The 23,946-nt window shown below is 39.1% G+C and overlaps 2 protein-coding genes across 3 annotated transcripts in view; one reads left to right on the top strand and one right to left on the bottom strand.

Moving 5' to 3' along the window:
* Positions 1 to 1,557: 1,557 nt before the first annotated feature.
* On the top strand, positions 1,558 to 15,122 carry LOC126366896 (ruvB-like helicase 1). Its single transcript, XM_050010236.1, has 10 exons — positions 1,558 to 1,757; positions 2,100 to 2,228; positions 2,461 to 2,635; positions 4,318 to 4,520; positions 4,788 to 4,956; positions 11,662 to 11,753; positions 12,566 to 12,672; positions 12,783 to 12,885; positions 13,192 to 13,283; positions 13,868 to 15,122. The coding sequence occupies exons 1-10, from the start codon at positions 1,617 to 1,619 to the stop codon at positions 14,025 to 14,027; spliced, it is 1,371 nt and encodes a 456-aa protein (XP_049866193.1). The 5' UTR covers positions 1,558 to 1,616; the 3' UTR covers positions 14,028 to 15,122.
* LOC126366895 (uncharacterized) overlaps positions 15,096 to 23,946 on the bottom strand; it is a 28,373-nt gene continuing 19,522 nt past the window's right edge. For both annotated transcript variants that reach the window (XM_050010233.1, XM_050010234.1), the window contains exons 3-14: positions 23,100 to 23,241; positions 21,797 to 21,937; positions 20,580 to 20,748; positions 20,043 to 20,157; positions 19,760 to 19,876; positions 19,254 to 19,449; positions 18,589 to 18,754; positions 18,211 to 18,328; positions 17,974 to 18,094; positions 17,265 to 17,441; positions 16,780 to 16,867; positions 15,096 to 16,498 (exon numbers count right to left, since the gene is read on the bottom strand). In XM_050010233.1, the coding sequence (XP_049866190.1) occupies positions 15,389 to 16,498; positions 16,780 to 16,867; positions 17,265 to 17,441; positions 17,974 to 18,094; positions 18,211 to 18,328; positions 18,589 to 18,754; positions 19,254 to 19,449; positions 19,760 to 19,876; positions 20,043 to 20,157; positions 20,580 to 20,748; positions 21,797 to 21,937; positions 23,100 to 23,241 (2,660 nt within the window). In that variant the 3' untranslated portion in view covers positions 15,096 to 15,388. The remainder of the gene's footprint in view (positions 16,499 to 16,779; positions 16,868 to 17,264; positions 17,442 to 17,973; positions 18,095 to 18,210; positions 18,329 to 18,588; positions 18,755 to 19,253; positions 19,450 to 19,759; positions 19,877 to 20,042; positions 20,158 to 20,579; positions 20,749 to 21,796; positions 21,938 to 23,099; positions 23,242 to 23,946) is intronic.

Raw genomic sequence — 23,946 nt, 5'->3', positions numbered from 1 at the left:
AAGGTTTTTTTTCTAAAACGTATGGATACTTCGCCCACAGAAGCCGCCCAAGTTGTGGCATTGCTGGATTCTGGCCTTAGTCAGCGTGTTGTGGCTGCAAGACTGCATCTAAGCCTGTCATCTGTTCATAGAGTCTATAAACGTTATCGGGAGACTGGTTTGTTCACGCGCCGTTCAGGATCTGGCAGGAATCGGGTCACTTCTGAGCGAGATGATCGATTTATTGTAACAACTTCTTTAAGAAATCGACGCCTTAACGCTTTTCAACTGCAGCAGCGGCTTCGTGTTGTACGAAGGGTGGCTGTAAGTGACTCTACAATTAGAAGAAGGTTGAAGGATCGTGGACTGGTACCGCATAAGCCAGCAAATGGGCCGAAATTAACTGCAGACCATCGAAGAGCGCGCCTTAACTTTGCACGTGAGCACCTAAATTGGTCATACCTACAGTGGAGCAAAGTTCTCTTTTCTGATGAGTGTAAAATTATGCTGTATGGTAACGACGGAAGGAACAAGGTCTACAGAAGAGACGGAGAACGCTATGCACAATGCTGCATTGAAGAAAAGGTCAGCTATGGTGGCGGTTCTGTAGGTATGACCAATTTAGGTGCTCACGTGCAAAGTTAAGGCGCGCTCTTCGATGGTCTGCAGTTAATTTCGGCCCATTTGCTGGCTTATGCGGTACCAGTCCACGATCCTTCAACCTTCTTCTAATTGTAGAGTCACTTACAGCCACCCTTCGTACAACACGAAGCCGCTGCTGCAGTTGAAAAGCATTAAGGCGTCGATTTCTTAAAGAAGTTGTTACAATAAATCGATCATCTCGCTCAGAAGTGACCCGATTCCTGCCAGATCCTGAACGGCGCGTGAACAAACCAGTCTCCCGATAACGTTTATAGACTCTATGAACAGATGACAGGCTTAGATGCAGTCTTGCAGCCACAACACGCTGACTAAGGCCAGAATCCAGCAATGCCACAACTTGGGCGGCTTCTGTGGGCGAAGTATCCATACGTTTTAGAAAAAAAACCTTTTTTCAGACGTCCCAAAGTCACAGTATTGAAATAAAAAACAAAAAGTTTAAGGATAGGCGCCAATTTTTAGTTTTTAAACGCTAAATGTACTCCAACCTTAAACACACATTTGTCTCAAAACAGTGATTCATTTCGTTTATAAGATAAACAAATGAAATTCTAATTTTGAATTTAGAATTTTCGCTTATTACTGTAATGGCCAAACTGCCAGCTATACATTTATGTATTTTTTTTCATCGTATGAATTCTTTTTTGTGTTAAATTCGGACAGAAACAATGAAAACGGAAGTGTTTCGATTTTTTTGATGAGAAGTGTATATATATTTAAAAAGATAAGAACATTTCTTTACAAAGACCAAGTATATAATTTAATTTGATTATCCAGCACACCGATTTACAATGGTACTACATTGGGACTACATAATCGATTAGCAAGAAATCGATTATATTTCATAAAAACGTTCATTCATTTAGCTCAGAAACTGTACAGCACTAGTAAAAAAACCATTCATTCAGCTGTCCTATCTCAGTGCGGGAAACGCATAATTTTTCCAAAGAATTTAAACACATTTTTGTTGAAGCAAAATGAAAATAGAGGAAGTAAAAAGTACTGCAAAAACACAAAGAATATCTGCTCACAGCCATATAAAGGGCCTGGGCTTAGATGAAAATGGAGTACCCATACAAATGGCTGCAGGTCTCGTGGGCCAGGAACCGGCGCGAGAGGTATTGTACATTTGAATTTATCGGATAATTAAATAATTAGTTTAAAAAATAAATAGTATGAAGTTATAGACCCTCTAAAATAATAAATTGCTGAAATGAGCAGCTAGCTCTAGTATATTGATCCAACTTTGAGGTTAGTTTGTTTGTTGCCATGGAGTTGATGCAATGTTGTTTTTGTACTCAACTCAGATTCTACACTGGTTTTATGTGGGTTTGTGCTGCAATGCAAGTGTACGATATGTTGCTTATCATAAATATACTCTACATAGGGAATATTGATAATATGCATGCACCTTTTTCATTAGAATATTGGTACCTAGTGAGTGGCTTGTGATTTTTCAGGCTGCTGGGTTGGTAGTAGATATGATTAGAAGCAAGAAGATGGCTGGACGAGCATTACTACTGGCAGGGCCCCCAGGCACCGGTAAAACAGCCATTGCATTGGCTATAGCTCAGGAATTAGGAAATAAAGTAAGTCTAATAGTAGTAGAATTTTGTGATATTTGTTACCTATATTAACTTTTAACACTTTTTTATGACTTAAGTAATATCAAGTATCAAGATTATATTGAACTGAATTATGGTATTATTTTTGTATTGTGTTATTGCTTTAAAAAAATAAGATATAAATTTTATAAAAATGAAATATTTTTTTATTACTTTCTCATTACTTTGTTTCAATGTTATGAAATTTCTATTTTAGGTGCCATTTTGTCCTATGGTGGGAAGTGAAGTATACAGTACTGAGATAAAAAAGACGGAGGTATTGATGGAGAACTTCCGTCGTGCTATTGGTCTCCGTATCCGTGAAACCAAAGAAGTGTATGAGGGTGAGGTAACTGAACTCACTCCTGTGGAGATGGAGAATCCAGCAGGAGGTAAATGATTCAAAAGCAATTTTCTCAAGAATCCTAAGTAGTTTTTGAAATTGTTTGTAATTTCCAAACTTTCAATCAATAATACTTTATTGCACAACGACATATAAAATACATACAAAGGACATAAACATACGAATAAAAACATAAGTACACTTAAGTAAACTTTCATACATATATATGTACAATAAGAGTAACACACATTTAAAATTATATGGAATCATCTTTCTTTAGTACACATAACATGAGCTCACAATTATAAGTATTCCTATTAATTGGGCTAGATAAAGGTACTTTGCATTATTACCTAATTCTTATAACTAGTTACTAGTTGTAGCATGTTTGTGAAGGATCATGGATATAATCAGATTAGCTACAGTTTTCAATACATAATTCTGTGATGACTTTGCACTTTTTTATTTATATGTAAAATAAATAAAAATAGCCTTTATTCTCTGACTTACATTGTTTTCTCTTACTATTAACTTAAATCTAATAATTAGTCGACATCAACGATATCGACACCCTCCTTGTCAGGCTGTCCTAGGACATAGGCCTACTCTAGGCTTTTCCAAATGTGGCGATCTTTGGCCGCTCTTCTCCAGCTTTTTGGGAGGTCGTCTTCCCATCTTTTTTTTTGCCTTCCTCTTCGACGTTTCCCATCTCGAGGGTACCAGTCAATTATTTGGGCTGTCCATTTATCTTTCAAGCTTCTTACCATGTGGCCCGTCCATCGCCATTTTAATGTTTTTACTTTATGGGTCACATCGACAACTCTTGTTTTCTTTCTGATGGTAGAAAGCCTCCATTTGTCTCGTAATTTTATTCCCAACATGCTCCTTTCCATTCCATGTTGGCAGATTTTTAATCTTTGGATGATGACTTTTGTTAGAGTCCATGTTGGGCATCCATAATGTAAGAACTGGAAGAATACATGTATCGTGTACTTTTTTCTTTTCTGCTATTGGTATGAATTTATTTTTCATAACTTCTTTTAATGACCAGTATCTTGCCCAGCTGTTATTTATCCTTCTTTGTATTTCCTTTATTTGTTGTTGTTTTGGTGATATTAGTTGACCCAAGTATATATATTTGTCTACATACTCAATTATATTATTATCTACAGTAATTTGGATTTTTGAGTTATTTGTCATTGCTTTAGTTTTTGACATGTTTATAGTCAGTCCAGCTTTTTTACTTTCTGTTGATAATTCTTTTAGCATGCTCTGCAGGGCTGCTGGTTCTTCTGATAATATCACCAAGTCATCCGCAAATCTTAGGTGGTTAAGTTTATTGCCGTTTATGTTTAGTCCATGTTCCCAGTTAAGGTTCCTAAAGATTTCTTCCAAGACTGCCGTGAATAGCTTTGGCGATAGTGGATCGCCTTGTCTGACTCCTTTTTCTATTTTAAATTCTTCATCTACCTTTTCTAATTGGACCTTTGAAGTGCTATTCTCGTATATTAGTTTTATTATTCGAATGTATTTGCTTGGAACTCCTTGGTTCATTAGCGTTTTGTATAAGAATTTGTGTTCCAGAGAGTCGAATGCTTTATTGTAGTCGACGAATATAATAAAGTAGAATTTCCCATATTCGTTATATTTCTCCATTCCGCCACATATCCACATATAATGGAGAAATATGTAGTGCTTACTCATTACTAAAACATTGTTTATGTAATTCAGGTTATGGAAAAACGGTCTCGCATGTGATTATTGGTCTGAAGACAGCTAAAGGTACAAAGCAACTGAAACTCGACCCAACTATATATGAATCTCTGCAGAAAGAGAAAGTGGAAGTTGGTGATGTTATTTACATCGAAGCCAATTCTGGTGCCGTGAAGCGTCAAGGCAGGAGTGATACATTTGCCACTGAGTTTGATCTTGAGGTATGTTAAATTGGTGCTTGTAATATTTCTATTAAAGTATTTTTTTTGCAACCACTAACTAACAAAATCTGGAATCTGAGTGGAACAACATTAACACTAAAACCGCTTCACCTTTACAAAAAATATTGCCTCCGAAGAGGTTACTTAGTTACCTATAAAGCCTATTGTGCTTTTTAGTTCACTTTTTTGTTTCAATATCTTTGTTTTCATATTTTATATTGCATTGTAATCAATGTTACAATATTGTGTCTATTATAACCTTGACAGGCAGAGGAATATGTGCCACTTCCCAAGGGCGATGTCCACAAGAAGAAAGAGGTGGTCCAGGATGTGACCCTGCATGACTTGGACTGTGCCAATGCCAAGCCGCAGGGTGGGCACGATATCATGTCCATGATGGGCCAGCTCATGAAACCTAAGAAGACTGAGATCACTGGTGAGTTCCACTTATAGGCCTCTATTTTTGTGCCATATTTTCTGGTGCTCTTAAACTTATCCACAACTCTCCCGTTGTTGTAATGTTGTCATCCAATTACTGACACCTACCAATGGCATTACTACAGACCTTGTTTTACACAGACACCACAGATTGACGTTATCATACACGCGTATTTGTGTGTGTGATGTCTGACGCCCATATGATTAAGGTGATGTGTTTCAGTCAGCTAGGTAACGCTGCGTCAGTAGATGGCGTTACTTCTGCAGTTTTCGTATTTTTTTCTATTTATTCGTTTAGTGTTGAGTTCTGACCCAGTGAAATGTTAGGTGGCGAAATCTTACATACATTATCTTTAAGTTAAGCTACAATTTTGAAGTATTTACTGCAGATATCATATTAAAACATTGCATCAAAAGTTGGTGTCATTTCAATTTGTGTACAAACACGAAGCTGTCACACACACATGCGAACTAGGTTAGCTATTAAAAGAGATGCATAATTTGAAGTCTACTTCTAACTTCTAAATGGCGCATTTGGTAAAGCAGTAGCCGCCATTCTTAAGGTTCACGGTTCAAACCCAACTGCATGTTTTAATTGTTTTTACTTTTTGTATTTTTTTTTACAATTGAATTTGGCGAACCCGTCTATTTGTTACGGAATTTTCAAAAAGTATCACTTTTACCAATAATATTATAATTAAGTATACAATAATTTACTTTGCACTAAAGTACCTTCCGTAATTTCCGTATTTTTTATTTTGTAAAATTCTAACAGGCATTAATCGCATCAGTGAACATGCGACTAACTAAAAAACTACTGAACGGATTTTCATACGGTTTTCACCAATGAGTAGAGTGATTCATGGGCGTGCTTTAGGGTTTATAATTTATACAAGTATTTTTTTTTGTATAAAATGGTTCAAAAATGATGATGAATGTCAAACATAATTATCGTTACAAATTAGCCGACTTGGAGCTTTCGGCGAAAACGCTGCCTGAGCCCATTGAGAATAACAAAACAACGTATGGTTGAATTGTTCCTTTTTTGTAGGTATACCGAAAAGTCCACAATATGTCATAATAATTATATTGTGTATAAAGAATTGTGTATATCGAGGGTTGAAAGGCAAATAGGTTTAAGCGACATTTTGGGCGAAATTGACTTATATATATATTCGGAATCAGCGATTTTTTCCGCGTCGACTGATCTTGGTTTCAGATCAATCGAAGCTACTTTTTGGCGCTTCAACCAATTAGCACTTTGGGTACATTTTTAAAAACCCGTGTTTTAACCGACAAAAAAATGCACAAAATTCTGGGCGGGTGGCATATCAGTCGTATTCCGGGATATGAGTCGGTCACATAAGCTGTTATGTCTTTTCATTTTCATGATTCGAAGTCTGTTAAAGCGTTTTCCCTGACAGTGTTTTGTTATAGATAAGTCGGTTCAATCATTTGTCCTTAGACGAAACGAAAATAGATTTGGCGCTTAAATCTTTTTGCTTTAATCCAGATTTTATAAATATTGTCGCTTCAACCGTTTTGCCTTCGACAGTTTAAAAGTAAAATTGGCACTTGAACTGTTTTGCCTTTACCGAAAATATTCATAGAATTTGACTTCAGCTATTTATGCTACATTTTTTTAAATTTTTTGTCGTATAAAACAACTATCATTTTCTTTTGAAAGGACTTAAAACGTTTTTCCAAAACAAAAAAGAAATAATGTTAACATTTCAGTCATCGCAATTTTGTATGAAACCTTGTGCCCGCATCACTTCAACATATCAAAATAAGTATGGGCAGGTCCTGGTTGGGCGGTTCACACAGCTAAAAATTACGATTGGGAAGACCGGGAGTGTGCGTGTCATCATGTCACCCAAGCCGTATCCGTTGATGGTGACTTCTATTTGTGTCTATCCCAAGTCGTTGTTGTGGTAGACTTTGACGTGGCTAGCGGAACCGAACTTCGAATTGAAGATCTGGTCACATGGCATACAATCAAGCTGGCCAGCCGAGTTTACCGTGTAATTGTAGGAAGGTTTCCGTTGAGTTTTCCGTATTTGGCGTCTTGGACTAAGATTTTCGAGGACTATATCACGCGCTATTCCAGGTTCAGACACACTCATCCCAACTATCAGTTGGCATGTTGAAAGCCACATGGTTGCGCTTGAGTACGTCTTTGTACCGCAGGTATTGTCCACCTTGTTTACAGTTCCTTCTAGACACCTCGAAATAGAAAACCTTTCTGTCATCCATTCGCATGACGTGACCGCACCATCGTAGGTGATGTTTTATGATGAGAGCTTCTATTCCGAATATGCCAGAACGACGTAATACTTCTGTTATTGGAAAACCATCTTGCCGCTTTATGCGAAGGATGGACCTTAGACATTTAAAGTGTTACGTATCAAGTACGCCGCTGAGACTTTGTACACTAATATTTTAAGTTTTCCAAAGGCTGCCACCGCACCTGTTATCCGGGCTGGCAACTCCGATGACTTTGGAGTCATTTCATATTTGAGAACCCAAATATTTTAATTTTGAAACTTCCTCCAGCTCAGCGCCCTTTAAAGCAACATTGGAAGAAGCTACATCCCCGGAGCATCCTCTGGATGGTTATTTTAAAAGGGTTTTGCACAAAACTATAAATATTCTGGTGTGTGACTTAATTGAATCGGCCATTCCTCGGCAAGTTTGGTTAACTGACGCATAGATGTGACACGTGAGAGATCAAAAATGATCTTATTCATTTTAGCCTTAATTTCAATTAAGCTATAAATAACAATTCCACAGAGTATCCCACTTATGCGTGATACAGAAGCGATATATAAAGAAAATAGACTAGGAACCATGGCTCCATGTGTTATGACATAGCCTTGTTTCGCGCCGTAGGTAACGACGAATAGCTCTGAAAAGTTACTTCTAAATCAAACTGTCGTCATCATGTCGTCATGATATTGTCGTATCAGGATAAGTCATAACTTTTCAGGACAATCTGTTTTCTTTAGAGCAATCCACAAGCCGCGTGAAGCCTCACGCAGCACATAACAAAGGCCGATGTTGTTCAAGCCTTTTGGCCTGAATCTGTTTAATAACAAAACCGTACCCCCATATCTCTGTCCGGACAAAATCATCATTGGGTTTCCGGAAGTACCTTTTCTGCATCACGGGATAGAATAACGTTAAGGCTAAAATTTAATATCGATCGCCATCGACTCGCAAAGAGGAAGAAGGCTAAAATCATTCCAGCAGCTGACTCCCATATCTTCAGGATGAGTTTGTATAACCAGTTATTAATGTGTAGGCATATTATACAGTTCAGATGGTATTTTTGATGTGTTGGTATTCGTCATCCTTCTTAGCGCGGTAAGAAGTTCTTCAAAGGTCGGGGGTGCCGCTAGATCTTAAGCGAAACCCCCGACCTTGTTGTAACAAACTCGACCGATATGTTGTAACAAACAAGTCAGTGGTATTACTATTGGGATTTAAGACATCGTTAAAATGTGTCCAAAGCGCTGCTAATAAGTCTTTCTGATCAGTGAGGCGTTGGGTCTTTTCCTTGTTGTAGATTGAAACTCTCTTCAAAGTTTGTGGCCGAAAACAGTCTTGAAGCTGTCGAAAATCTACCGGAACTGGATTGATAGGAATCAGCATAGAGCTGAATTTCACAAGCTTATTCCACCTGGCATTTGTTTTTGAGACATATGGTGACAGAAAAGCCCGCCTGTAGTTCCCCACGAGCTGATTTTCACGTTAGAACCATCACACCAATCTTAGTCTCTGGTTTACCAACCAATAACTTCGGTAGAGCAGAGCACAGCTATAAAAATGCTCGGCAAAGGAACACCATCTATTTATTATTATTATCATCTATATTATCTCATCGACAGTCTGCTGCGATGTCCGACATATCTCGGCTTTAAAAGCATGATCGAGTTCTGTTATTGTTTGTCAATTTCGACGGTATCTTATGGCCAGCTCGAAGTGGAGGTCTTAGGCGCAAATGTAACAGAAATTTTGATCAAACAAGTCGCTGATCTATCCACCCCTGGCTGCCTCTTAATATGAGAGCAATCAGTCCTTCACTGCTGTCTGTCCTTGTACCGCGTACCATCTAGTAGGAGCCAGTGCTTGGAACTTGCATCCAGGCACGTGGTCTTAAATTTTTCAGTAAATCGGAAACAGGTTGTGATAGTGAGATTAAACTCAGCACAGAGTATAAGCATATTAAGACTTTTTCAAAGCTATTTGTTTCTTTTATTGCCCGCATTCAGTTGGTGACAGTTATCTGTCATCCGCCATCATACGCGGTTTACCATATACTTAAAAAGTCGAATTAAGCATGTGTAACAATCTTTATGGTTATATTCTAGATCCTGTTTCTTAATGAAATCGATTTACACATTATATCCGCCGTGATTTTTCCTAATATTGTAAGGTACAAATATCTGTTAATGCCTTGCCCGACTAAAATCTCTCCCAGGAAAAACGGCTTAAGGACCGACTTTTTTTCCGATCTTACTAATATTTGGATTTCATACAATTGAAATTAGTAGCGGATGGTCACTTAAGATATTTTCCTTCCCTGTCATATAACCTTTTATGGAGGTTAAGCTGATTTGCCTCTAGTCTTCTTTTTTTAAGAAGTCGTTTAACTCATTTAGCTTTAGTCAAACTAATAAGTGAGAGGTCTCTTAAAGCATTTTGCTTTTAGCCAATATTTGGCTCTAGTGGATATCAACCGTTTTTCCTTCAACTGTAATTTAGTTCAATTGAGGCATTTTGTATTAAGCGACTTCTAAAATCTATAACTGATGTGTTTTTCGAACCAAATAAATACAGAATTGTGCAACGTTTAATTTAAGATAATTCTTAGCATTTTGAACACTTTTGATTCAGTAGTTTTTTTTATATGATTTTTTTTCGAAAAAATAAAACTTTAAATGGCTCTCCTGTAAAGTTCACAAAATGTCGCTTAAACCCATTTGCCTTTCAACCCTCGATATGTATTGTATGATTTTACAAATAACGATCACAGTACAGTAATAATAAGGTAGATTTTTCCTAAATTGCGTAGGTTCAAACTTTGTCGCATCGCGTTTGAAAGATGTAATAGCGCTTCAGGACGTCCCGCAAGCACGGCGCTGATGTCGTAGTATCCGCATATAATTATTATGACTTGTCATTTAGTTCCAATAAAATCCGCGGGACTTCATACGTATGTCAGTGACAGCTGGTGATAGCATGCGGGACACTTAGCACCTAATCGAATTCTATGTTGTTTTCGCGCCCAGTCCAGACGACTCACAGCGCATTTCTGGACATATATTTACGCGTGGTGTTTATTGTTAGGTTAGTTAGTTCAGGTTAGGACGTCTTTTTATAACGAGGACGTTAAAAAAAGACGAGGCTGGGACGTATTGAAGTAGTATTTCCATATATACGCGGCCTGAAATGGGCTGTTTCGGGGACCTGAACTGGTTGCTGTCGAACTTATTATCACGTTTTCTTGATTAAAATTCATAAATAAGTCAAATAGAAAAAAGAAAAAAGATTTTATTTAGTTTTAGATCTGTCATGATGTCTGTGATGTTTGTTTATTATACATAAGAATTTCAAAATTTATCTTATTTTTTTTCCCAAAGGGCAAGGCAAAGGGAACTATGAACATACAGCCATGTCTTGTGTTTTTTTTTTCTTGATGATGATTAATGAAATGATGAAACCTAAGCCCCCACCCTCGGAGCAGACTCCTACTCCGAACCCCAAACGAAGTAAGCGGCTTGTTGGCGCAAAGCGAAAATAGATAGGTACACTTTGTTTATTGAATATTCCGATTTATGTATACTATCGGGAATGTTTTCCGACTAATGTGATCATTAACCACAAAACACCACTTCGTATTGATTATTTAGATTATTCAATGAAGAAAGCAACCTTCCCGTTCCCGGTCCCACCAAAAAGTCCGCGGCAAAGAGAATATAAATAAATCTGTATGTTGGATGGAAAAACAATTAATTATAAATGACTACTATTTAGGCCGGCAAATGCAACAACTTCTTTTTTGATTTGGTTTTCCCCGAAGGGTAAGGCAAAGGGAACTATGCCCATACAGCCATTTCATTTTATGTATTGATTTTTTATTATAATATATGTCCTCTTTTAAAACACGGTATTTACCCATTATTTAAAAAATGTTTAAATAAGATACGTTATTACAAAAATATTTTTCCAATATTCCTTTTCTCAGATTGTAGTATTTTTAGTTTTTTATTTATATTTATTCTCTTCATACAAAATCTCTTTATAAATTGTCACTGACATTCTATTACACTTGTCAAGTAGTCAAAGCCTTTAGAAAAGAAAAAACTATCACGCACACAAACTAACATTGACACCTCTACACGCTCAGCAAATACACTGTAATCTGCACCACTACAAATGTAGAATTGATCAAAATTGAGGGTCTGAAATATGGTACTTCTCGTATTCGGACCCTAAATTTTTGTTAGTTTGCGAAAATAATACACCAAAATATTACTATTTATCGGTTTTATAACAATATTCCTCTATCCGTTTTCCTGTAGCACTGCATCAACTTTTGTATGGAAAACGAATCACCTTAATAACTAAAGTAAGACTAAGGAGGGGTTTGGTTCAGGTAAACTTGATTATACTTTATACATTTTTTTTTATCTTATAGATAAATTGAGAAAAGAAATCAACAAAGTAGTAAACAAATATATAGACCAAGGAATCGCCGAGCTTGTGCCTGGAGTGTTGTTCATTGATGAGGTTAGTATTTTTACTACAAATGTAATAATTTTTTTACTAAGTGAATTAGACTCAGAATCAGAATCATTTATTCAACGTAATTATCATGGATAAACTTGTTGAAGGTCAATGTAACATTTTTGAATTTACGTCATTTCGCAAGGTGTTATGGCTGAGGAGAAGAAATGACAAGAAATTGCAACAGCGACACATCTTTTAAATCATTGAGGGTACATTACAAGTTATTTAATAACTAGAGGAACACATTCAATACCAGACATTTTTATCATTTAGGTAATCATTAATCTTATAATAGGCTTTTTTACATAAAGTAAGCTTCACGTGAGCTTTAAATTTGTTCTCTGACAAATTTAAAATATTATCTGGTATTTTATTGTAAAAACGTATACATAACCCCAAAAAAGATGAATTTAATTTACTTAATCTAGAATTTTTAATAACAATTTTATTTTTATTCCTTGTATTGTAAGTATGCCTTTCACAGTTTATCGGAAGGAGAGATACATTTTTACGCACATACATAATGTTTTCATAAATATATTGACTTGCGACTGTCAGTATATTTATTTCTTTAAACAGCTCCCTTAAAGAGTCCCGACAACGCAGATTATAAATAGCGCGAACTGCCCTTTTTTGAATAATGAAAATAGTTTCTACATCAGCGGCTCGATCCCACAATAAAATACCGTAAGACATTATGCTGTGGAAGTAGCTGAAGTAGACTACTGACTAGATTGGGATTTAATTTTATTACGTTCAAACCCCTAACAAACATAAATTATGTGTCTTTTAAAATAATGTATCATTTCTAGGTACACATGTTGGATATAGAAACGTTTACATATCTGCATCGCGCCTTAGAATCTGCTATCGCACCAATAGTTATTTTCGCAACCAACAGAGGGCGCTGTGTAATAAGGTACTGGTTTTGCATAAATATCATTTATTTTTAACTGTCTTCTTTTTCTGAAATGTCTTATGTAAGGTATTAAAAAAGTAAAATAATTATGTATTTTTTATTTTTTCCAGAGGAACTGAAGATGTCATCTCTCCTCATGGTATACCATTGGATCTTTTAGACAGGCTTCTTATCATTCGTACTCTGCCTTACAACAAAGCGGAACTATTACAGGTATGTTAATGACAATAGTAGCTATAAAATATATATTACAAAAAAAGAAAATACAAAAAAATATAAATACAAATATTCATATATTATTATGTATATTTGCACTGTTGCTAAATGTCTTATAAATGTTTGTTTGTGGAACAAAAAGGATATTTGCCTTGATTTGGTTTGGTAGCCCTGACTGAATACTGAAGGCTTCGACCTATAGACGCAGCGAATGCTATCTATATATATACGTGGATAGACGTCGTACGTCTATTGGTCTATTGGTTTGCATTTATTTATACAAGTATTATTTTGTAATCATAGATATTGAAACTGCGCGCCGCTACTGAAGGAATAGCTATTGAGGACGATGCTTTAGCTGCGCTTGCCGAAGTCGGATCTAACAGCACTTTGAGGTGAGTCACTTTGACCTAGTAATAACCCTGACACCAGAAGAAGACTTTTATTTGTCACACTCACACTCGTACCCGTAATGGACTGCGAGGAGCCACAAGTAATCAGAAGATAAGTTGCAGCCACTGTTGATACAAAGTTCTAACTAGGATGGATACGATAAAACATAATTATAGTGCCAGTGATAGCCCATCGCCTATATAATGATATATCATTTAGAATAGGATGAACCCTGTCGTTTTTTACGACATGCCCGGGAAGGTACGCAACTGAACGCGTTCTATGATTTACGTTCGATTACAGGCCAGCATAGAAGCAACCTTTCTCTTACACCTTATCATAATATATTTAGGCTAGTTTCCAATTAATACAAATTTCTTGTACATAATAAAACAGACAAAAGGAAACATACAGATTTCTTCTACCTGATCTATGTGACGAGAGAGATATTCAACGTATAATATTATGTAGATAGACATACATAGGCATACCTACTAATTATTTAGAAATTACTTATAGTCAAAAACTTACACTAATATCTTTGACCTTGTATAGTAACCATTTAGGACGTTTATTGTATTGTCAGGTATGCGGCGCAGCTGCTGACGCCGGCATGGCTGGCGGCGCGCGCGGACGGCGGCGGCAAGATCGCGCCGCCGCACATCGCCACCGTGCACCAGCTGTTCCTCGACGCCAAGTCCTCCGCGCGCATCCTCACGCAGCACTCCGACAAGTACATGAAGTAAACGAGCCTCGCTTACGTACATGTCATGTTATATCAACTGCGCTTTAAAATGTAACAAACATAGAAGAGTTTGTGGCTGGCACTAGGTTATCCAGGATCTTGGTTTTCGAGGTTTCTGTTACTGTACTCTGCTAAGTTTATTTACAATTTTGATTATTTGGCTAGAGAAAATTAAAATTATAGTTACTCCGATTTTTAAAAGAAGTAAATGTAAAAATCAGCATATTCGCATTCGCGAATATCGCCGGCCGATATTCGTATTCGCGAATGTCACAAAATCGATAATTCGTTTCATCACTAGGAGTGACTAATTCGTGTTTAGGTTACGTGTACTGACTTATAATTCCTTGATTCCTATCGGCAATACTATGAAATGGTGAAGTGTTACGTTTTTGAATTCAGATTATGCATCAATACGACGACTATACAAACTATACAAAATATACTTAGTTTATATAATAATTTTAGTCAATGTCAATATATGTATTGACCAATTTTGCAAATGATAAATCATCAGTATGAAATACTTCTCAATTTTCAAGCAGCTTGTCTCTTACTTTTCTATACTTGTTATATTTACTTAGAGTAGTTTGTTTACGTTAGAGTACAAGTATTTTTGTAGTTCGTCATGTAGAGTTACTGATTTATTGCGTGCGTAGCTTTATAAATTTCTTTACTTGACGGACATCTCAAATACTAGTCCACCACTGCGTAACCAAGTGTCTAAAGTACGGGTCAGTCTTGAGAGGTGTGCGCATTGTGAATTTATGAGTGATTATGCACTAGACATTATCGTAGCACCGACGTTGTGTGTGGGAGTATGGCTGCAATTTTGCTTCGTCAAATCTATATCAAGAATATATTCCAGTGGCCCATCGTATCTTTAGTTTTCTTTAGTTGCTCTATTGTGATATGTTTTAGTTTAATATTAATTAACTCGGAATGAGAAGCAGATGTATTTTCGTTTCGGAAGCGTGAGGTACGATTATTATTTTTTGTACTGACTTATTTTTTGTTTGAGTATTTGTCATCGTATTGTAATAATTAGGGACATAGATTAAAAGTGGAGTTGTACAATAAATAAGTTTTATTTTGTAAAAAAGTTTACTTATTCTAAACGTAAGACCTAAATATTTACAATTAACAATTTTGTTCTATCTAGCCGAGGCATTTTTTGTTCAACAATTGGCAGTTTGGAACATTGCACTGGTAAGACTCATTGCGGTCGAAAATAAGACTAATATTATACAAAATTAACGGTGTGCTTCAAACCACCTTTAAAACTACAGAGCTCATCTGTTCAGAGAGAATACTGAGTTTACAAAGATCCAATCGAACTAAAAACTACTACGATGACTATTTTCACGTCAATTTGGCGTCCTTACTCTGAGAATTCGGGAACGGTACGGGAATGTACCTAGCTTCACTGTGTCGAGGGGAGGCGGTGGTGGGGTCCGCGGTGGGCGGCGTGAAGGTGGGCAGGTCGACGTGCAGCGCGGCGGCGGGCGCGGCCGTGTGCCGGTACAGCGCCTCGAACTGCAGCTCCTCCGGGAACGAGTGCGAGCGGATCTTGCGCTCGTCGCGCGTGTTGAGAGGGTACACTATCACTATCTTCTCGCCGTCGCCCTTGAGCGCCACCGACGGTAGCGCCGTGCTGGCGGCGGCCGGCGCGCCCCCTGGCGGTAGCCGTGCCGTCGTCGTCGCCACCGTCGTCGTCGTGGTGGTCGTCGGCGTAGTTATCTCCGGCTCCTCAGGCGACTCCATCAGGCGCTTCTCCCCGGGCGGACCCACCGACCGTAAAGTCTCGATTTTCATCTCCAACGTCGGCGTCGGCACCGGTACTGAACTGGTGACGTTCATGTCCTCGGTGGGAATGTATCTGGCGGTAGGTTTAGGCAGCTCCCGTGAACCGAAGATGGGTAATCGGGGCGCGTACGCGGAAACTAAAGGCAAGAGAGTGTCTCTGGCGTAGCGTTCGGCCCGAGAGATGAAGGAGGCGAGCCGCGCGGGCAGAAACTGTACGGCGAAACTGGGCTCCTGTTTCTCTGCGCGCTCGCCCCACCGCGCGTCTATCGTGGGTATGGTAGACATGTCGTAATTCTTGGCTTTTCGCGAGGGTGGTAGCGTTGTGCGTGGAGATTGGGTCGGACGAAGCAGAGGCTCGGATATTTCTGGTGCGTCATCTACGGAATCCGCTCTCTGTCGGGGCGTCTTTCGCGGCCGAGGTTTCAGGATAGGTTCGGCGATTTCGATGCCTCCGCCGGGAGATATTTTGGTATTGGTCATGCCGAACGCTCGGCCGGTGCTCTCACCGCCGGTCCACTCGTACGTGTCGACAAGCTGGAAGGGTCGCTGTGGAGGCTCTTCGGGCAACTCGTTGTCGTGAGGATCCACCGAAGGACCTTTGGTAGCGTTCGCCTTACTGATGACGTAGTCTCGGTCGCTACTCGTCGAGTTCAAAGGTTCCTCGTCCTGGAAATGAAGCGAACTTTTAAAAACGTATTTATTATACACGTACCTACATAAAGTCACGCTCGAATTCCCTAACATGCTGGACAGAGTCACAATAAATCAATGCAGACATTTCTAGTATCCATATTCATTCTAGGAAGATATGAGGAACAGCTTGGTATCACAAACCATCGCTTTATAACTCCAAAATCGCTACGAAACGTAATGTGATATAATATGTATCATATGATGAAATTAATTCATTATGTAGAATGAAGTGTGTGTGTAGTGTAAATCCGTACCTCTCGAATTTGACAGTCACCGGGATACAGCGGCAGCTCGACGGATTCCTCAGAAAGCAGCTGCATACCTTTTTTGCAGAACGAGGACCTGGGAATCAGATTTACGTCAGGAATTAGATATCATTTTAAAAACTGTTATATTATAGGCTAGATGAATTCTAGTCAAATAAGATACCTACTTCTTACGAAACATCAAAACGATACATTTTCGTGAAAGTACCTATCTAATACTGAGAAAGGAATAGCAATAAACGTGGTCAAAACGTCGTACTCATTGTCAGTTTTAATTTAAATAAGAGAAGAAAAATGCGATTTATTTTTGATCATGTTGCTCTGGCTTCTGTTTGAAGAGTAATTTGTAGTTCTTCGCAATCTTCTGCACAGAAAAGGTGGGTGAAAGACGTAGTATTACTACTTATCTAGTATCTATGGCGAATGGTGAGCATTCGAGTAATTGTGGAGGGAAGATCATAATATGCACTTACGTCTTGCCGAAGCTATCAGCGATAAGTATCTTGTCGACGTGGATGTTCTTAAGGCCGGCGGTCAGCCAGCCAGAGTAGCCGGCGTAGTGGACGGTGGCGCGGAGAGGCACGCCTAGAGCCGGGTGTGGCACCAGGACGCGTGTAAACCGCACCGACGTGTTCGATAGGTCTTCACGTCTGGAAATGTTTTGCAGCCAATTTTGTATGGTGATTAGGTAAAAATGCCAGATCCACCAAAGCGGATATGTAAGGAGTAGATGCATGCGGAATAGACCAATCACGCGCGAGAGAGCAAGAGAAAACTTGCTGTGATTGGTTTCCTATTTCCTTGCTTTGGTGGACTTTGGTAGAAACCCACCAATATTCTACCATTTATCTGGAAAAATCATGTTGATGGGGTTGGTATTCCACCTCACAACCCACACGACAGAAAAAGAGACATCATCGTAGATCACGAATGAAATATGCATGGTCAAGTACAACCTTTTGTACCACAGCATGTTATTTTTTTCGGAGGCTGCACATAACGTGTTACAAATTCTCTTCGACGTAACGAGGCATAAGACACTATAATCAGTTCCTTGATTCCAACTCTTCAAAAACTTCAATAGGAGCGAGAACAACGTAAGTGCAGTTTGTGTTTGTCATTTCTTGAGCTGAGAAGTTCAAATGCCTGGCCTCCTCTATTAAAAACGATTTCAATACATACTTGTTCATAGGGAACGACTCATTAAGTCCCGAATCTCCGTGCAGAGTGAGCGTGACGCGGCCATAGTTGGGCTTCTCTCCCGGCTGGTTGCCCGCGAACACCGACACGTGGTACTGGTGCGCTGAAGACAAAATAATTCACATACTCAGCATTATGAAGGAAAAAACATAACATGAAAAGCTATTTTTTAAGGATATATGTAATCAAACACGAGTTTTAAATTAAAACTACGTTTACCACAGAAAGGTTCTTCTTCCCTGGTGAGTAGATACAGTTGTCCTCGACCCAAAGAGCGGTCGGCGTAGTAACCCATGTTGCCGCAGCGTCTGTCCGGACCGCACGGGAAGCATTTACCCTAAACATGAGAGAACTATGAAATACTGCTGGCATGGTAAATTGGAGAAATGTCTATGTCCAACTTTGAGAACACGTTTGCCGATAGAAGGAAAACCACCACAAACAACAAGAGTGCACACACAAGCAATAAAGAATGTTCAGCATCTAACAGAAAACGCTGTAGAAAAAGGTTGCCGTCTAGTGTTTGAGGAGGATTTTTCGTCGACTGGGTTTGAATATGGCTTGCAAAATCGCAAATGTTCAATAACAAGTACAAACCTCAAGGAAAGTATCGTAATCGGAGCAAGGAAAAGCGGGGAAGTGGCATTTAGGAGATACGGAGTCGGTGAAGAACTTGTAGGCTCGTCGGTGGTTGCACAGAGAACGACCTTCGGGCGACGCCGCTGCCCACGGCAGTACTAGGTCTGATACCGCACCAACGAATCTGGTGAAGATAATATGTGGGGTGATAGGTAAACAACTAGTCCATAATTGTGTACTTATATAAACTCACGGTTATAATTATAACGGGGTAAACAAATATAAGTTGCCTCTAGCCTCTTTTGATACGAAGTTCCAAGATGGATATAATCAACCGTATAGTTACAGGAGATAAGCCCATCGCCAAAGGTCCATCGTGTTAGAAAACGCACAATCTCTTTATCGGTTTGACTGCATGCCCGAGAACACACACAGCTGAACGCGATTGGTCCCAATGCAGCATACGTAGATGCTAAATTTTTCCTTTTAGTATTTTTGGTGTATCAAAAAATAAACTAAATCTATGGGTGTACCTATCTTTAGTGGACCTTTTATTCAAATAGTATAATAACCCTGACTCTAGAGTTCATAAGGTTGGTCATCCATCTCACAATCCACAAGATAAAATAAGAATACTCGTATAGTTAAGAAGTCATCCGCTTCGAACAAAATAGTGTACTTACAAGTTAGAGCATCCATGTTGCACCCTCCCTCCGTTGGGATAGAAGTCAACATGGCCCAGTGGCTGAGCGGCGCCCAGCCCGCCCAGAATGAGGGTTTCACCATTAGAATGGATCACGTCCACGAACTTCGCGTCTGTACGGTCCAGTCGCGCCCTGGGGTCTTGGAATTCAAACAGTGGTCCTGCTGGGTCTAATCCTAAAACAATCGAGGGAAAATTTGAAAAACCAAAATGATTAAATTAATTCTAGTGATTGATTGTATATTGTTAGCTTTGTTGAGGGTGTTTTGTGTTGTTTTATTTGATCTCAATTCACGATTTAAGATTTTATTTATTTTCTGGAATACCGTAAGTAACGTACTGACTTCTGACGCAAGTTTTTAGCGGTGTGATATTAAATACCATTTCTTAAAGATCAGTACTTACCTTTAACTTTAAAACTACTGAGTTATAATTCCAATGATGATCCAATCGTAAGAAAGTTCGGGAGTTGGTACTAAATTTTACCTGTAATCCGGCTGATGTTCCTAAGTTCAGAGCCCGCGAAGCCGGCCACGTGTGCTCCCAGACTGAACCCGATCAAATGGACGTCTTCGAACCGCAGGTCAATATGGTCTGCTAGACCTACAAAAACATGCATTTTAGTGTTTAAAATGCATTCGTGCCAAGCGCCACTTGAAATTTCAAACAGGACATGGAACCGTTATGGAATTTAGAGAGAATCGGTTTCTACGTAAGCGTCATTACTTATTTGGGACGTTTTTAAATACCCATTGTTAGCAGTGCGTACCTTGTAACAGCATTGCTAGCTGCTTGCCTACTAGTCTGGTGTTCGCTGCCGCTCGGAGGTAGTTCGGCATTGATGCTCCACCTTCCCAGTCTACACATACCACGTTACATTCCTCCTGGAAAGATCGGAAAAAAATAGCTTAAGACTTTTGATTTGCATATTGTTCACTGAAGACTGTGAAGCGAATCTGGGTACTTAGTTCATTGAGACATGATTTAGATATGTACGCGTGTATGTACTAATTTAAATTATGCACTTCAAATCGACATATCTCTATTGACAAGCATCGGAAAATGATGTTAAAATAATGTAAACGGGCATAGTTCGTGCGCCACAAAATGCTACCCTGTTATCGGTTTACAATTCTGATGTTGTCTTCTCCATTGTGTCCGGCGATGCCGACTGCTCTAAATGTCTTAGTCCATGTGATTGGCTCTGATGTGTGTGACTCACAGAACCGAATCTCGATTTGAAGATGCGGTTAATCGAGGAGAAACAGAGAGACAAAGAGACTCTAGTCAAAGAAAAGTGACTCACAACAGCCATAAGCGCGGATCGCATCTCGTAAACCCAGACGTTGTCACAGTTGGAACCGAACCCGTGCACGATGACGCGCGTGGGTCGCGCCGCGTCGAAGGCGCGCGCTGCCCAACTCCACGCCGCCGACATGTTGCCAGCTGACACCGCCAACAGCGGCTGGTCACCTCTGTAAGACACATGGTTACATTATATAAATGTGGATCCGGTTACAACTTAATCGCCAATCATTATTGTGTTGTGATACCTCATACTATAGTCCAAGTCAAAAGTTGGTACTTCTTCTTCTGTCGTGTGGGTTGTGAGGTGGAATACCAACCCCATCAACTAAGAGTAGGTACAGGTAGGTCAAAGAAGGTATTTTAAACCGGCGAGCATGAACATTTTGATATAAATGGAGAACGTGAAAGTAGTGTATCAGGATTGCAGTAAGAGGAGTTAAAATATGCCAAGTCAGCTATTCAAGGCACGGATAACTCATATACTATACATATTTATAACAGGAAACATCCCTGATTTGTAACGATTTCAAGTGCAACTTGCGGAGTTTTCCGCTGCGCTAGTACTTGCATCATGCAAACTTCCAAGTATATATATATAATGTATTACATGGAGGTTAAGGTTGTTTATGTTATGTTTACGTAACAATCTAGTTGCTTATTTTTTTAACAACAAACACATACCAACAAACAGTAAAAGAGAGGTTACATCAGCTCCTTTATTATGGTAGTACGAAGTAAATATACAATGTTATGTCATCGGCTAGTTATGGTCGTCAAAGGAAGATGATGCCGCAGAAACGGTTGCATAATTAGTTTAGCATACATTGTAGTAATAAAGGAACTTTCTAGCACACGGTATCTAGTTTTAAATGCTTTTAATTTACAGTAATGCATACATATTAGGTATATTAATAGGGCCGTTTTAATATTATCAGACTTTGAATTTTACTTTTTTTTTCTAGTGTTATGAAAATATTTTGTAGTTTTTTCAAACAACGTTCTGCTATCGAAAGTATAGCACAATGAAAGAATAGTCAATGAAAGATTTTGGTGTTTCAGAATGCATGTAAATCGTCGGTCTCTGCTATTGTCACGTTAATAGTCATTAAGTTGGAGGCCTCAGGCTCCGAGTATGCTTCATACTCCGTCCGGTTGATTGAGGGAAGGTTTGTGCCCAGCAATATGTAGGCTGGAGCCTGTTTTATCACATTTTACCTGCTGACAGTGGAGTAGAGAAGGAAGTGCGTGCCGACCTCCTGCGGCGGACTGGGCAGAGTTTCCAGGTAGGCGAATGGGCCCGCATCCTCGAAGCAACCGAAATCTCCGTAGCACACAGATCCTTGTGACCGCTTTGTTCTGCAACATACCGTTTTATTTCATCACTACGAACGAGGGAAATAAAATAGTAATCATATGGTAATTATAATAAAATAACAATGAAAAAATAACCAGAGACGACGGAAAACCGGCAGGTCTGTCGATGCATAATTAGGAAGACCGGCTCCTCGAGGAAGAAAGGAGGGTATAATAAAGACTAGGTACTTACGAAAAGTGTACGCTCGCGAGATATGGTCACTGTGGGACCACGCTTGGGTTAAATTTATGTTTTTCTTAATCGCATGTTATTTTATTAGGTACCAACACTTTTTATAATATACTTACTGGAAAATAACAATTGCAAAAACCGTTTGACCTGTGTATTTGAATTTGATAAATATGAATAATCGTAAACAAAATAGTTAATAAATTCTATTGTTTAAGTGGTTTTAGTTAAGTATTTGACACATTTACACAATGACAGAGGTCGACAAACACTTGTAAATTGTTTTAAATACAATAAATAAAGAATAGGTACTCTACAGTGGCTTACCTAAATCCAATGATGATGGTAGATCATATTACCTACCAAGCAATTGTCACGACGCGACGTACTTACATAAAAGCAAACTCGTCATGAATGAACACAAACTGGAGTTTCTTTTCTTTTACGTAGGTGCGATAACACCGTGGCAGTTATTTAAACAGACGCATTCAGTCGCGAAATTAATGAATTCGCGATAGAAAGTTTATGTCGGCTGAGATACGAGTGGTGAAAGCAATGTTTATTTGCTTTGCTCTTTAAAAATAACTGAAAATCCAATGAGCAATATAAGCACACCTACTGCTCATATCAAATGTAAATGTAAATAACCAGCTGTGTGACCCGAGTCCCTTTCTCTTGTATCCACGACTTTAACCCTGAATACAGGATCTTCCGATTTGACTAGTGTTAGACGGTTAAAAGTCAACTTTTTAAGTTATTTTAAAGTATACTACAAGTACTAAGTTAGCTTTTTAATTAGATAGATTAGGTTATGGAGTATATAATCGGTACTCCACCACGCTGCTCCTCTGTAGGTTAATGGTGAATATTAGCCCGGATGAGAGCCCTCAGTGGTCCCCATTTGTCCGGCCAAATAGTTAACGCCATCTGCGGCAAATCTAAAGTAAGTCACGTAAAAAACATGTAGGTACGCACCTAGTCCGCGCCCGCTTTATCTCCCACTGCCGCATGGAGGCGCGCACGGCGGCCAGCAGCTCGGCGTCGCGCCGCTCGTCCTCTGCTTCCTGCGCTTGCGTCGCCGGCCGCCCCGCGCCGCGCCATGACTCCAACTCTGCATCTGTATGGAAAATTGTTACTGGTTCATGTTGTATACAGCGTTAGCGCGATAAGCGCTGGATGAGGGAAATTGTCGACCACGCCGGCGGGGTTCTGAAGTTTTTGTTGTCGCGAGCTGATTGGTGCCGATATTTTTCCGTACCGTCTCGTCCCTAAGCGGGATGTATTCCGAAGTCTGAAACTACCAGGGGATTTGGGTGGTGAGGAGCAGAATCGAAGAAACATTTAGAATTTGAGCCATCGGGCAATGGTTGTACGAGCTACGTCATTGTGCAGATTTTCATTTCGAAGAAACGGCGTATTAGCGCAGCTACGATAAGCTAAGCGTTTTTTATCTGTTTGTAATCGTGGCTACATAACAGATTCCTTTTTTTCAGGGGTTACATCAGATAACACCGGTTTAGTGATTTGTTATTTAGTTTCAAAGTATAGCAGTAACTAATTAAAACCGCGTCATAAAACAATGCCAGGAAGCAAGGTGTTTTAGGTTCCAAGTACTTAACTAGGAATATCCATAGGAAATAGGGTAGACCGTTGAAGTGGTTTCCGGCCATAATATATCACCTAATACCATCTGCGACAAATCTACAATAAGTCACGTCAAAAAAAAAAAAGGTTTATGTAGTTGTATTTACTTCAACATACTTGTCATTCCTTTCCTGCATGCATTAAGTTTTATTATCTCCTGCGTGTTTGTTCTCTAGTC

The sequence above is a fragment of the Pectinophora gossypiella genome, chromosome 5, assembly GCF_024362695.1.
Source record: "Pectinophora gossypiella chromosome 5, ilPecGoss1.1, whole genome shotgun sequence".
NCBI lineage: Eukaryota > Metazoa > Arthropoda > Insecta > Lepidoptera > Gelechiidae > Pectinophora > Pectinophora gossypiella.
This window is presented reverse-complemented; position numbering and strand designations above follow the sequence as displayed.